This window comes from Cryptomeria japonica, chromosome 8 (genome assembly GCF_030272615.1).
Source record: "Cryptomeria japonica chromosome 8, Sugi_1.0, whole genome shotgun sequence".
NCBI lineage: Eukaryota > Viridiplantae > Streptophyta > Pinopsida > Cupressales > Cupressaceae > Cryptomeria > Cryptomeria japonica.
Genome location: NC_081412.1, coordinates 363,082,194 through 363,099,052, shown reverse-complemented (window position 1 = coordinate 363,099,052; position 16,859 = coordinate 363,082,194). Strand labels below are relative to the sequence as shown.

Below are 16,859 nucleotides of genomic sequence, written 5' to 3'. Positions count from 1 at the left end.
CATGCTCTGATAACATGAAAAATAATTGGATAGATTAATTGAACGATATACAAATGTATATATAGAGTTTACAAGACGATGTTCTATAAAAAGAACAAATCGTTAAAGTGAACGACTAAAAAGCTAAATACTAAAATAAAGCTTAAAAGCTAATTAAATAAAAAGCTAACTATGCGTCTTTAATAAAGAAGCAATAGTTTACACTTAACGAGCTAAAAACTAAAAAGCTAAATGACCATTAAACAAGGAACTAAATATAGGTGACTAAAATATAATTAAATATTCTAATAATTACACAATGCAAATTCAAGTTATAATCGATTTTAATATCCATTTTCCTCAACAGAAGCATCAAGGTGAATCACAATCAATTGGATTGCCATTACTACTACCTGTGCCAAGTGTAGAAGTTGGTTCAATTTCATTTTTCAAACATTTGACAAAATACCAAATCATTAACAACATAAGGAAAGTGATTTCACAAAACATAAGCAAACAGCTGCTACATATGCATGATGTAAATCAACTGAAATCAATCTCAGTAATGCTGATATAAAGTTTACTAACCCCGTGTTCATAGTTATAGCTCACAAATGCAACTGAAATGATATTTAATTGCTTGCTTGCTGGCATATTCTGATAAAAATGCTATCACAAGTTATGAGAATGAAACTGAGGTTTTAATTTATGAAATTAAGCTTGGGTACGACCCTTGGTACTTCCTGGGTGCTTGGGTTCTTTGTGGGTCCTTGACAGAAGAACCCACAGAGAACCCAGGCACCCAAGAAGAACCCAAGCTGTACCCAAGGTCGTACCCAAACCCGAATCGTACTCGTACCAAGACCTGGGCTAAAACAGAAGAATCCAGTATCTTAGATTTTAAAGAAAAACTATGAGTTAAACAATTTATCATAGTCCACACAGTTTAACATTCCAAGAATGTTGATATTTTAGAGGCCTTGACTAACCTCTCTTCAAAAGAGGGTGCTATGATATGTGCTCAAGTAGATAACAAATCAATCTGCTGGAAAATGGAAGATTATATTGAAATGGAAGAGCAAACACAAACAAAACCAGATCACACCATTGCTGCACAATAAACATAAAAACATAAAATCAGATATTAATTTTTGGATGATCTTTTACATTGCATACAATGGGCTTTATAGAAGTCACAATATTGTTCAACCACCCAAACTTACCGACAACTAAATTTTGATATATTTACCAACAATTAACAAACCTATTTACTTACCAATATTCTAATTTAACATTAATTTATTTAATAACTATTATTAACTAACTGTTGATTTAATATTATTGCAACAATCACCCCCCTTATTACATCAATCCAAAACAAAGGACAGAACATGCAAGGACTAAACATAGCAGCCCTTCTAGAAGCTTTGATGAAGCATCTCCACCAATTCTCCTCGCTCACTCAAGAAACATCAAACTGAACACATCAGTGCATCCTTTAACTATCAAGCCTGCAAAATACTTGTGAATCAAGACATATGCCATTATCCATGAGTATACCACTCTTGTGAATTGAAAAAAACTCCATGCTAAAAAAAGTTTAAAAAAATATTTTTAGATTTTGTTTTGGGCACTTTTTGGCCCTGGGACCTGCAGGTTCACCCCAAGTACACCCAAGGTTGGCCCTGGATGCCTCAGGTTCCCAATGGGTACACGGGCACATACCTACAGGGACCCCGGGGTGTCTAGGGCACGCCCTAGACATACCCAGGCATACCTCTAGTTGAACCCAGAACCAAGCAAACCAAGTGCAGGGGCGGCAAGCAAAACCTACGTACCCTACAACTTAGAATTTTCCTTATATTTTCTTCAAATTTCATTCCTCTAGGTTCCAAACTCCCAAACAAACTAGAGAAAATTTACCAGTCCACCCACACCCAAGGCACATGATACATCTCCATACCATTGTCATGTAATGCAGGATTTTCCAATATAGAGGTCTTGAATGGAGCCCTATAAAGTTTTAGGTTTAGTAATTAGTTTACAATTATAATAAATAGTTCTCAAGTTGTTCTTTCTTGTTAGGGTGCTATTAATAGATAAGATTAGAAGTGGTTATTTAATAATAAGTACGTCTAGGTGTTGTTATGTTAAGGGTTCCAAGAGTTATGAAGGTCAAAGGACTCCTAAGTAAATTATTAGTAAACCAACCTTGTACATATCTCATTTTTGACACTAAAGAAAGAAAGGTGGAAGGTTTAGGCTACAGATGTGATGTTTCAGTTGGCAAGAGCCACCTCAAAGGTTGTCAACCAAGCAGCTGACATTTGACACAAAGGTCAACCATAACTACTATTTTTTCTTTGACCGTTTCCTTTTAAGCATTGTATCTTCAGTTGTGTGAATTCCTAGATGGTTACTTTCCTTCCACATTTTAATTCCAGTTAGTAGCTGGAGATGTTTTCTTACTTTGGATATAGCTATTTCATCCCTTCAATTAATTTATAGCTGATTGCAGTTGGATATAGAATGAATAAAATGGGTTCAAGACTTTAAGTTTGTTTAAGATTGACAAGTAGTAAGCTCATTTGACTAGTAAGCTCATTGCAAGTACTTTTTGAATTGATTGATCAAGTCCCATGCCTGTCTACACTCCAAGAGGATCCACGAGGTACCCCCGAGAGATAATTTTGTGTCTTTAGTATACGAAGGATCCTTTGGGTGGCCTGTGGAGAGATAAATTCATCTTCACTCTAAGAGCATCTATCAATTGGATAACAGTCTATATTCATTATCTGTAGTTCAATATTGTAGCCTACATCAGCCCCATCGATTACAAGAAAAGAAGCAGCACATTGTAGGCAGCAAGGCACATTAACACACGTAGACAATATCTTATTGTTATCCCAAAATGATGCAATGGGTAGTGAGATGGAAAGTTATACCACAATCATCTGTGCTAGCTTCTGAATATCTGAAGAATTAAAAGAGCAATGATGAAAATGAAACACACCGTTTTGCTGCAATAGCATCAGCTTCATCAAAAAATATTATACTCGGAGCTGCTAACCGTGCTCTTTGAAAAATCTCACGCAGGAATGCTTCTCCTTCTCCAACATACATTGAGTACAGCTCTGCCCCACTGTAATCATTATTATAAGATAATGTCAGAATTTGCAGATAAGTGTAAATTCAATTTCAAGGAACCGTCATTAATAAGTTCTATTTTTATAACCACGTCCATGATCTAATGTTCCAATTCAATGATATGTGCACTTCTATTGAAATCAGTGAACAACCCAATTAATCTCAAGCAAAAAATTGGAGCACATGATTCCCTGTTCATGTGGTAGGCCATACATAAGAGAAGATGGAAGAGCTTTTCAAACAAGAGTGAATGAGCATTGTGTAGATATAAAGTAAAATAGGGCTCAAACTTCAAAGGTAAGCCTTAGCAAAGCATTCCTCTACCACCAAACACCAGATTTGCATTAAAAATTAAAATATTATTGAAGAAGAAGGCAATGATTTGTTGTGTCAATTTCAAGGGAAGCCATTGAGTAGCTAAAAGACCAGATAATTTAAACAGGGTTGAAAGATTGGCACACAGGCATTCTAGGATTCCCATCATCCAGACTCTCGGAATTGGAAAGCACTAGTATCTTAAAGCATTTTATGTTTTATTCATTACTTAAGAGTTCCAAGAGTAGTCATTATGAAGGTGAATTCACTCCATGTATGTATAAAGTTATTCATAAAAGAAACACCAAGTTATGCAATCCATCACCATTGCACCACAAAATGTAGTCTGAAATGTTAGTTCTCAACAATTTGGCACAGTTTTTCCCAAAAAGCATTTTGCAAAAATAAAATTATTGTTTCTATAAGAATTGGAACAAGTAGCTAGACCTTTTAAGGATCAGAGAGTACAATCTATCTTAGATCAGTAGCAAACAAGGAGCACAACCTTAAACAGGTACAGGTGTTTTCAAATGTAACAATTACTTCAGCGTAGGACCATTGTGTGAAATTGATATGATATGAATTAAGGGTTGCCTCTAAGAGTCACAACCAAACACCTCTTGAAAACCGTACAAGGAAATCTTCACTCCTCCTCATTTTATCGCCTCACTCGTTGAATATTCATCTTGAAGTAAAATGGATGCACAAAATTATTTTCTTTCTCGCTCTCATACTCTTAAGAATACTTACACTTATTTGGATTTACATCAATGAACTTATCATTATAGCATAATTTAAGGGGAGTTGCTTATGTCTATATACCTTGATAGGATATTAGAAAAGAAAACTCCAACACCACTATATATAATAAGAGAAAGAGAAACAGAGAAATTAGATTAATGTCCACAAATGACCAAAAGTAGGTCAATGAGACTAGAAAGTACACCAGTTAATTATACTTCCCAGTTTCCAATGAAAATGGATAAGATTTATCCAGCTATAATCCTCTTCCAATCAGATTAATGAAATATCAAAATGATAATGATAATGAAATACATAGGTCGTTAAAAGACCTAATAAGCAAATACCTAGAGTATACCAGCAAATCATTTAATTTCCTTTATGGGGAGATAATGGGGATTAATAACCCTGCAGATATGGTCAAAACAACAATTATTATTAACCAAGGTAAATTACTCATAATGAAGAGAAAAGAGAATTTCAATATTGAAAGCATGATATGGTCAAAACAACAATTATTATTAACCAAGGTAAATTACTCATAATGAAGAGAAAAGAGAATATCGATATTGAAAGCATGATATGGTCAAAACAACAATTATTATTAACCAAGGTAAATTACTCATAATGAAGAGAAAAGAGAATTTCGACATTGAAACCCATGCTTTCAATTTTGGCTTGAGCATGGGTTTTGATTAGTGAAAGAGGAAAAGAAGAATGAAAAATATGTATGGGATGAATCTAACTATTTTTCCTTCTTCATGGATCAGTAAGCTAGACCCATAGGGCGTGGTGTTTCATGCCATAAATACACACATACACTTCAGAAATCTGTTGGACAAGCCGATTCACACCTCTTACAACCTGCACGGTCTTTTGTTCTTGGAGCAGACGCAATTTGATTAGCTTCACTTCCTTCCCAAGGTATTGTTTCTAATACATCTGTGGGACATGCTTGTACACACTGGGTACAACCAATACATGTATCATAAAATTTTATTGAATGTGTCATTGGATCTAAGAACTCCATTAGTTTTTATATAAAATTTATAAATTGAATAAGATTTTCTAATATATGGCCAATGACGACATATAATGAGCAAATCAATAATTGCATTATCGATGGTATAATTAATAGATTCAGATTCTATCTGTTTGTTTTATAAAAGAGGCAGATTTTACTGAATCTGGTCTAATCGTGTTAGACAGATCATTTGGATAATGAATTATGCTCTTGATTGATCATAATACTTATAATAAATCTATATAAAATAAAGATAAAAGAGAGATCTAGATCTATTTTTAGATAGACAAGCCTAGTATCTATTTGAATAGGAATAGGTATACAAGTGAAACCAATAACAATACTCTGCTTCGCCACACTGAGGACAACTACACACAATAAGTGCAATCTTCTAGGGTTGTGCTAAAGATTTCTATACTATGAATAATACCATCCAACAAACAATATTTATCCAAAGTAAGAGTTAAAGCATCCACAATAATAAGCTCGGGCTAACTTTACACATTGAACAAAAATCATTCACTCAAAGAAAGTATGAGCAATTGTTTCACCAATCTATACTATCAAATCCTTCATTCATCTAACAACTTTGAAAAGGAAAATTTATTCTAAGCAAATCTATTCTATGTTGAAGAAAATATGCAACCATGCCACCACATGATAAAAATAAGGTTTCAAAGCAAACTGCAAATGAACTTATATTATCAAAGTAGCTCTAAGCAACAATTTCATAAATCTCTCCACACAACAAAATGAGAATAAGAGTTTATATAGAGTTCCGGAAAGCAAATGAAAGGCCGAGATCAATTTAAGATCAATGGTCGAGATTAAGACACAACAACCCTAATTAGGGTTTCCCAAAATAACATCAAAGACGAGTGCATGGAGGACAAGTGGCACAAGGATCTATTTTTTAGGAATGTACATCCTCATCCTCTCAAGTGGCAGTGTGTTCAATGAACCTAGACACGATCGGACTGACCTCCATTATGATGTAGCAGCATATTGACCTTGAATTCCAATCTGTCCAAATCATCTACGCGCGTGGCAAAAGCAATCTCCCATTCCAACTCCTGCTTCTGGAAGGCATCCCGGATGTAAAATAAATTCGATGCCTTAGTCAAATTCTGCTTCAAGACTAGTCCAGTGATGGTGAATAAAATTTCTTGACTTTTGAGTTTTAGACTTTCTAGCTGCATGTCATTTTCTCGGATGGTCTCTTTCTCAAACAGATCGGCTGCTACAAGGAAAATTTTGTTTTGAATTTCTCTAATCCGATCCCCAGCTTTAATACTTCAGCCTTCACTTTTTCTAGGACTTCACTCTGTGCAACCAATGCTCAATGCCAAGTGTTGAAAACATATGCAACTCCTGTTGCAATGACTTTTCCATCAATTAATTCCTACTTAGGAATTCCTTTCAACACCCTAAGGCACGGGATAATTTTGTCCTAAACATCATGAAGGTTGTCCCATGCTTCTGCCATGCTTGCGATTCTAGAGAGAGAAAAGGAAGCTTGCCCATATGCCAACATTAATCTTTCCACAAACGTGGCTGCTTCTTCACTTTTTCTCACTATCCATTCTTTAGCCTCTCTTGATGTCACTTTTTCTTCTTCAAAATTTCCACTTGCTTCCTGCGAAGGATTCAAAAGTGAAGGAGTTGTTGCATCGCCTTGATTAAGTGGCTTGATCAAGTGTTGAATATATTCCTTCAGGCGCTCCATTTCTTTCTTGTATTCTCTTTTCTTTGCTATCTCCTTTTCCAATCTCACTTTCATGGAAGTAATTGAACTATCCAAATCCTCAACCTCTTGGCCCTTTGTAGTTGGTCCCAAGTCGATGGTGGTGATTTCATACTCCCAAGGAGTAATATCCTCCTTCGCCTTTTCCACTTTCGGTACAGCAATCTAAATTGTATAGCAGCTAGTTTCATCCCTCTGAATTGTGGAAAACCTCTTGGTTGGCTTCTTTGTAGCAACCTTCCCTAATCTGGCCAAGAAACCGGTCGTGCCATCTTCTTCTTGGACTATTTCCATAGGCACCTTTATTTTCAACCTTTCCTTCAACCAATCAAGAATTGCAGGTTGTTCAATGCCTTCTTCTTCTTGATTACTTTCTTCACATGGAATATCCTGACCTCCTCGAAGAGCAGAATCATTCCCACCTGAAATTCCTCACCCAAAATATCCATTTCATTTTCTGATTCAAGTACCTTTGTGCTTGTAGGAGATGGGGGTTCTTCGTCTTCCTACTAGATTGACTCCATATTTCCCTCATGGATTGGAGAAGGAATCTTTATTTCAGCCAATGATTCATCCTCAATAGTTAATACATCGTTCACATTCCTGGACGTGGCAGAATGGGATGGCTCTGATCTATGCTTCTTCTAGGCGGGTTCCTCGTTTACAACTTTCTTCCCCTTTGACCTTGAAGAGCTCTCAACTGCTTCCTTCCTTTTCCTGGAATTAGTGTTTTCAATTGGCTCGACACTTTGGGATGCTTCTGCATTTGAAGAATATGATTCCATTTCGCCCATCAAGTTATAAGTGAGGGTCAAATTTCTTCGCCTTAGCACTTGGACTTGCTGATCAACCCACCATTATGAATACTTGACAACTAGTCGTATTAAGGTGGCTAAATTTGCGAGCTCTAGTTCTGACCATCTCACAAGAGGAAGAGGCCAATTTTTATCAAAGCGCAGCTGAGTGTACTCTCCATCATCCTCTAACTGATCAAGCACACGAAAAAGCTTTGTTGTTCTGATCAAGCTTACTAGCAATCTAGACCATGATCTTTTCTTGATATCAAACTCGCCCGCAACATTTGCCCAAAAATCCTCTAGATCAACCTTATGCCTGTACCTTTCTCCATTCACTGATCCAATATGGTTGTGAGGATCAAAATTAGCCCTGGACCGGTAAAATGTGAATGGATACCACTGCATTTCTAACCTGGCACTCTTAGCTGCCTACGTCGTGGGGAAAGACTCCAGCATATTTCCAATGAAAAATGGAAAGGAAATGGCTGCCTTCTGCTTTGTTCTTTGGAAGCCTTGATATGTTTCCAATTGTCTAAGGACTTATAGCAAGATCATTCTGTTAGTGGGATAAATCAGAAGTCGGTAAGGACATCCGGTTAATCCTTGGACTCTTATGTATGTGAATCTTGGATACTGGATAAACCAGGATCCATACTTGCTTATTAAGCTCTTGGCCTCCTAAGTGAGCCTCTGATGAGTTCCTCCCTGCAATGTCCTAGTAATTTACATAAAAAAATGTATCATTTACCCTTTTGAAGTGGGCCTTCTCGCTAAGCTGCAGCTACGGATAGCAATCATAGGACTTAAATTCATTCTCACCATTGCCTACCATGCCTTTGCAAATCAATCCTACATATCTGTGGTTTCTTTCCAATAGGTAAACAATGTAGGAACTCATACAAGGACTTTGTCCTTTCCGAATTTTTTAGCTGTTCATTCAGGTTGTCGCTGATTATCCTGGACCAATTGAACATTTTAACACCTGAGGTGATCTCGTCAATGAAGTAGTACATCCATGTTTCAAATGGCACACCCTGAGGGTTGCCCATTACTCTATTCAGCAGTAAAATGATATCACCTTAGTCCTCCTTGAAGTCAGTACAAAGCAATTTCTTCAGCACTCTCTTGAGGGTGGGCCTTGGATTCTCTAGCAACAATTTGTTGACATTTGTTGTGCAAACCTCAAGCTGGTCCTCATAAAGTTTTCTGGTTTTTTCTTTAGTTTTATAGGAAGTCCGGTTGTAATTTGGTATCCCAAATGCACACTGAATGGCTAACTCTCCAAGATGAGCCAATACTCTCCCATCTAGTGCAATGATTTCTCTCTCTTGGGCATTGTAGTGTATGGCACATTCAACCATAAGCTCAGCACATTCCATAGCTGGTGGAAATCCAGCTACTTGGACAATGCCATTTCTCATCATCCAGAGAGCAATAGGTGTTGGCAAGAGTCCATCTTGCCCATACATTCTCCTTTTGAAATCTTTGAAATCCACGTGCCCGAGGTTGGTGTCTGTAACATTTTTCTATTAGGAATTAATCTTCGACTCAGGCTGCAATCCTTTATTGCCGAACTTCATCTGAACAGGTCCTATGGTGGTCATCAACCTACAATAAACATGAAAAATTTGACATTACTTTACAAGAAAATTTAAGATTCTAACTTTGATTTTTGGACCTTTTGCTCGAAAATTTCACTTTCAGCCTATCAAAAAGCTAAATTTCTGTGAAAAATTAAATTGAAAATGGAAGAATTTGGCCTAACACTTCCTAAATTTTGTTAAATTAAGTGATTAAGATAGAAGAAGGATGAAAGAAATCAGTGAAATTCAGATTTTAAACCTTCGAAACTATATTTTGACTAAATTTCCTGACGAAAAAATCTGTTTTTACTTCTGGAACTTCTTGGTAAATTTCCCCTTTACTCAGAAAATTTACTTCCTTTCGAAAATCTTCCTTCAAAAGTCTATCTTCTTTAACCTCAAGAGAGAAAACCTTTTCACCATCGAACTTCAATCTTCAAACTTGAGAATGAATTGAAAGTGACAACTTGAATTGATATAGAGTTGAAGAGTTCGATTAATTTAGCACCTTCATGATTTTTTTTTAGATTCATCAAACCTAGACTCTTCCAAAATGGAAACTTAATCTTTTCTTTGAACGAGTTGGCATGGAGTCTTCTAGATTCCTCTTGAGTTCGAAAATTTTCAAAGTGTTGGATTTTCGAAAATTGTTCTAAGTGTTGGAAAAAATATAAAAATATTCTTAGTGTTCAGTTTACTTTTCCAACTTCAAACTTGTTTAAACCTTCATCCATGGTGGATTTCATGTGCTTCATGCCATGTTTGTCTATTTGTCTAGCCATTTCTTCCTTTCTTCTTGGCATACTTCAACATTTCCAAGCCAAGGTTGGGCAGAGTTCACACTTGTCTTGCCACTTTGTGGTGAACTTTGTAGTTGCTTGGCCATCTTTATGGCAGACTTGACCATTTGCTTGCATCTAACCTTGCCAGACTTTGTGAATTGCATGCCATGGCGGACTTTGTGGTTGTTTTGCCATGTTCTAAGTGTCTAGGGTGGACTTTACCTTTGGTTTGCCATGTTGACCTTGGACGGACTTGGCCAACCTCATACCATTTTCACCTTGATTTCTTCTTGGCGGACTTCATGGTTTTCTTGCCATTATGCATGTGCTAGGGCGGAGTTGATAGTTATTTGGACAGCTTACTCATGGCGGACTTTGTCTTGTCTTGGCCATCCTTTCCATATGCTAGGGCAGAGTTTACCTTTTGCATGCCAAAGCATGGCGGACTTGGCACTTGGTTTGCCATGTTCTTCCTTTCCTTGACGGACTTTGTGAACCTTTGGACAATCCTTGCTAGGTGGACTTCATGGTTGGCTAGACAATATGCATGGCGGATTTCACCTTTGGCCAACCATCTTCACATTTCTCCTAGGTGGATTTGCTAAGTGTTTGGATATTGCACATGCTCCTGGCCAAGGCAAATTTGATGATTTTCATGCCATTTTTTACCAAGGCGAACCTTGTCATAGGTTGGATATTTTCTCGGACATGGCCATATCCATTGATGGCAAACTTTGAACCAGCCTAAGACATAGTTCTATCCATTTTTGCCATGAACACTTAGATGAAATTTCTCACTCAACAATTCACGTTTATTTGGAACATCTGAAACAATACCCTGTCTGCAGATTTTCCCTTGCTTTTTGCACTTGGAGATGTAAATTTTTTATTTCCCGAAGATAGGAATGTTGATGCCATGACCTAAGGGACCCAATCCTAGGTCAACTTTCAAAAAAGCTGAAAAAAGCAAAAAACAAAAAGCAGGCAAAAACGTTGCTTCCCAGATTGGTCCCAAAGTGCCAAAAAGCAAAAAAGTAAAAAAGCAAAAACCCACAAAAATAGGAAGGTGTCAAAATTGACCCTAAGCAATTGCATTTTTCATCTTCCGGGCCTTCTGAGCATTTTGATGATGTCCAGACACTGTTCTGAGCATGATATCCCTATTTGACCTGGATGACTTCTCAAAAACTTTAACTCCAGACTCACAAAGAAATGGACTTATGAAATTGCCATGCTAAGACAAAACCCTATAAAGCATACTACTCGAGGTCCCCATTTGCAATGGAGCGATGTGTGAAATAGGTCACAACAAGTAGTAGCAAAACATGTACTCAAATATTTGAGGTGCACAGTGGAGTATGCTTTGAGATAACTTGGAGATGGTGAAGAAAAGTTGTAAGGCTATCAAGACTCAAATAGGGCAAGTAGTGCAATAGATAGGAAGAGCACCTCAAGGTGTTGCTTTAGCTTGAGTTCTATGATGATATCCCTGTTCAACAAGAAGCAAGCTTATATGGCACTCTCTTGAGGGTGGGCCTTGGCATTTCTAGCCACAACTTGTTGACATTTGTTGTGCAAAGCTCAAGTTGGTCCTCATAAAGTTTTCTGGTTTTTTCTTTAGTTTTATAGGAAGTCCGGTTGTAATTTGGTATCCCAAATGCACACTAAATGGCTAACTCTCCAAGATGAGCCAATACTCTCCCATCTAGTGCAATGATTTCTCTCTCTTGGGCATTGTAGTGTATGGCACATTCAACCATAAGCTCAGCACATTCCATAGCTGGTGGAAATCCAGCTACTTGGACAATGCCATTTCTCATCATCCAACGAGCAATAGGTGTTGGCAAGAGTCCATCTTGCCCATACATTCTCCTTTTCAAATCTTTGAAATCCACGTGCCCGAGGTTGGTGTCTGTAACATTTTTCCATTAGGAATTAATCTTCGACTCCGGCTGCAATCCTTTATTGCCGAACTTCATCTGAACTTTTCTTGAGGGTCCTATGGTGGTCATCAACCTACAATAAACATGAAAAATTTGACATTACTTTACAAGAAAATTTAAGATTCTAACTTTGATTTTTGGACCTTTTGCTCGAAAATTTCACTTTCAGCCTATCAAAAAGCTAAATTTCTGTGCAAAAGCAAATTGAAAATGGAAGAATTTGGCATAACACTTCATAAATTTTGTTAGAATAAGTGATTAAGATAGAAGAAGGATGAAAGAAATCAGGGAAATTCAGATTTTAAAACTTCGAAATTATATTTTTGACTGAATTTCCTGACAAAAAAATTTGTTTTTACTTATGGAACTTCTTGGTAAATTTCCCCTTTACTCAGAAAATTTACTTCCACTTTCGAAAATCTTCCTTCAAAAATCTATCTTCTTTAACCTAGAGAGAGAAAACCTTTTCACTATCGAACTTCAATCTTCATACTTGAGAATGAATTGAAAGTGACAAGTTGAATTGATATAGAGTTGAAGAGTTCGATTAATTTAGCACCTTCATGTTTTTTTTTAGATTCATCAAACCTAGACTCTTCCAAAATGGAAACTTAATCTTTTCTTTGAACGAGTTGGCATGGAGTCTTCTAGATTCCTCTTGAGTTCGAAAATTTTCAAAGTGTTGGATTTTCAAAAATTGTTCTAAGAGTTGGAAAAAATATAAAAATATTCTTAGTGTTGAGTTTACTTTTCCAACTTCAAACTTGTTTAAACCTTCATCCATGGTGGATTTCATGTGCTTCATGCCATGTTTGTCTATTTCTCTAGCCATTTCTTCCTTTCTTCTTGGCAAACTTCAACATTTCCAAGCCAAGGTTGGGCAGAGTTCACACTTGTCTTGCCACTTTGTGGTGAACTTTGTAGTTGCTTGGCCATCTTTATGGCAGACTTGACCATTTGCTTGCATCTAACCTTGCCAGACTTTGTGAATTGCATGCCATGGCGGACTTTGTGGTTGTTTTGCCATGTTCTAAGTGTCTAGGGTGGACTTTACCTTTGGTTTGCCATGTTGACCTTGGACGGACTTGGCCAACCTCATACCATTTTCACCTTGATTTCTTCTTGGCAGACTTCATGGTTTGCTTGCCGTTATGCATGTGCTAGGGCGGAGTTGATAGTTATTTGGACAACTTACTCATGGCGGACTTTGTCTTGTCTTGGCCATCCTTTCCATATGCTAGGGCAGAGTTTACCTTTTGCATGCCAAAGCATGGCGGACTTGGCACTTGGTTTGCCATGTCCTCTCTTCCTTTCCTTGGCGGACTTTGTGAACCTTTGGACAATCCTTGCTAGGTGGACTTCATGGTTGGCTGGACAATATGCATGGCGGATTTCACCTTTGGCCAACCATCTTCACATTTCTCCTAGGTGGATTTGCTAAGTGTTTGGACATTGCACATGCTCCTGGCCAAAGGCAAATTTGATGATTTTCATGCCATTTTTTACCAAGGCGAACCTTGTCATAGGTTGGATATTTTCTCGGACATGGCCATATCCATTGATGGCAAACTATTGAACCAGCCTAAGACATAGTTCTATCCATTTTTGCCATGAACACTTAGATGAAACTTCTCACTCAACAATTCACGTTTATTTGGAACATCTGAAACAATACCCTGTCTGCAGATTTTCCCTTGCTTTTTGCACTTGGAGATGTAAATTTTTTATTTCCCGAAGATAGGAATGTTGATGCCATGACCTAAGGGACCCAATCCTAGGTCAACTTTCAAAAAAGCTGAAAAAAGCAAAAAACAAAAAAGCAGGCAATAAAGTTGCTTCCCGGATTGGTCCCAAAGTGCCAAAAAGCAAAAAAGTAAAAAAGCAAAAACCCACAAAAATAGGAAGGTGTCAAAATTGACCCTAAGCAATTGCATTTTTCGTCTTCCGGGCCTTCTGAGCATTTTGATGATGTCCAGACACTGTTCTGAGCATGATATCCCTATTTGACCTGGATGACTTCTCAAAAACTCTAACTCCAGACTCTCAAAGAAATGGACTTATGAAATTGCAATGCTAAGACAAAACCCTATAAAGAAAACTACTCGAGGTCCCCATTTGCAATGGAGCGATGTGTGAAATAGGTCACAACAGGTAGTAGCAAAACATGCGCTCAAATATTTGAGGTGCACAGTGGAGTATGCTTTGAGATAACTTGGAGATGGTGAAGAAAAGTTGTAAGGCTATCAAGACTCAAATAGGGCAATTAGTGCAATAGAAAGGAAGAGCACCTCAGGGTGTTGCTTTAGCTTGAGTTCTATGATGATATCCCTGTTCAATAAGAAGCAAACTTATATGGCACTTAGTGCAACAGAGATAGAATACATGGCAGCCAGTGCTGCCAATTGTGAGACCATATGGCTCTGCAAGTTACATAAGGATTGTATGATCAAGATTTAAGTCCCACGATCATTTACTATTAGAATTAGAATTGTGTCAAACTCTCTAAGAATCCAATTTTCCATGACAGGTCTAAGTTCATAGAGATCAGATATCACTTCATTTGTTACAGGATTCAGCAGGAAGTAGTTAAGCTTCAATATACTTCCACAGATCAGTACGTAGCTGATATTCCAACCAATCCCTCAGCAGAAGGGAAGTTTGAAAATTCAAACACAAACTTGAATTGGTACAAAATTCCTTCCTTGCTAAGAGGGAGTGTTGGATTTTTTAGCTCGTATAGAAACCTGCACACAGGTTGAGGGTGAACATGTTGGAAGTGGTTCAAGTTATTCTATTGTGCGTTTTTAGTAAGAAAGAAAAAGTTTTTTATCTAGCTGATTAGATCTAAAAAGGTATAGACATACATTAATGATTTAGACTAGTCTTCCAACTCATTTCTTGTAAGAGATAAGGAGCCTTTTGAAGATTAGATTTTTGCTAGATAATATAAAGATAGGCACAAAATAGAAGAATTAATACAGTGGTAAATTACTGTTAAGCTATTTGATGAATAGTTTGTAGAGGTTTGCTTGTAAGTTTATTGAAGAGAATGAAAAATTGATTTGAAGGTGTAATTATTTGTGTATTTGTTTTACACTTAAGTATATTTTTAATTTCTGCTGTTGTGTGATTGATGCACTGTTAAAAGAAATATTTTGATTATTAGAATATTAGAACAGCAGTTGCCTGGGTTGAATCTCTTCATTTTTTTAATACAAAAGAACTCTTACCTATCTTCATGGACAATGGAAGAAGAGTGCCTAACATCAATTGTGAATATTAAGTAGAAGTAAGCAATCTTATAAATAATATAATCAAAGCAAGATTATTTTAAGGCTCACTAAAAGGCTACACCATAAAATGGTATGATAAAATATAAGATGATAAGAAGAAATCAATCATAAATAAATGAACAATTCTAAAAGGAGTTCAAGCAATGGCACACAAATTCTCATTCACAATAGGCCAGCTAACTTCAAACAAGGGTGGAAGAATGTTAAAGCTTGAAGAAACCATTACAAACTTAAAATGGCAATAGCAATGCTTGTAAACTTTAAAGAAATCCCCAACTTCAAGATAAATCAATATATACAACTAGATACAAAATTCCTAAAGCAAGTACAATCATGAGTTGCATTGTAAGATATTGATGCTTGAGAGCCATAATCAATACAAATATGTTTTTAAAACCTTTGCATATTAAACAAGGTGAAAATTGTTTTGAGGAAACTTCGAGTCAGTAGTGTTTAATATGTAGAGCATAAGGGAACTTAGGAAAAGAATACTTTGTTTAGTTATGCACAATCTATGACGTTATAGCCCATGAGAGGAAGGATTGTTCATTGAATTTGAATTAAATTAGAGAAATTAGACACAATGCTAGCAACTTAGTACAACCCACCAGAAGAAATGGAGGAAGAAAGCCTGTAAAATCAATATGCTCAAGTGGTTGCTTAGAAAGAATAGAAAAGATGAATAATGGTCCAATATCAAAATTTGAGACTCCAACCTTCTTCATTTTATATTTAGCCCAAATATAGAGAATAAGAAGATCTAATCTAATTTCAATTTAACATACAATTTGAGATCCCCACAAATTCTCCTAACTGAGAGTGAACTAAATCAATGGTCCATGATGTAATAACCACCCCTAATTTTTTTCTTATTTTGGAAATTTTTCAATCAAGGAACTCTAATATAATTTATTATCAGAGAGTAAACTTCTGTTGTTGAAATCTGATTTAGATTCAACAGAGATATTATTGCTGTCATTAAATACTGATATTGATTTAACAGGATATTATTGCTGTCAATAAAGATTGATATTGATTTAAGAGAGATATTCAAATGCTGATTCAGTGGCATCGGTTTAATGCATTATAAATGTTTGTCTACCATCCAAACCAACTCTCTGTGAGAGTGATAATGATGTACCTTGTTCAGATGATCCAAATAAGGATTGAAGGTCTGTATCAGACATGTGAGCGCCACAATGTTCAGAACAGCTTGCAAGAAGTGCCCAGATAACTCACCACAATATATCCAACCATCCAATCAAGTTGTAGACTTAAAACATAATTGATTTTACATGTTGCAGGTCTGATGATAACCCCCAAAGAGGGCTGCTACAGCCAGTGATACAAGTATTTTTTGTTGAGACATGGACCACCTAGGACTCGAACCTAGGACCTTCCATACGCTGCTGGAGTGCTCTACCACTGAGCTACTGGCCCCTCTTGGACCAGTCCATCATCGGTCCAGGTGTGGCTTATTTCCAACACCAACACCCCCCCTTAAGCCACAC

The 16,859-nt window shown here is 36.8% G+C and overlaps 1 protein-coding gene across 3 annotated transcripts in view; it reads right to left on the bottom strand.

Annotated features, from left to right (window-relative positions):
* Positions 1-16,859, bottom strand: part of LOC131066310 (cell division control protein 48 homolog B) — a 212,131-nt gene that overhangs the window by 19,786 nt on the left and 175,486 nt on the right. For all 3 annotated transcript variants that reach the window (XM_058001041.2, XM_058001042.2, XM_058001040.1), the window contains one exon: positions 2,993-3,121. In XM_058001041.2, the coding sequence (XP_057857024.1) occupies positions 2,993-3,121 (129 nt within the window). The remainder of the gene's footprint in view (positions 1-2,992; positions 3,122-16,859) is intronic.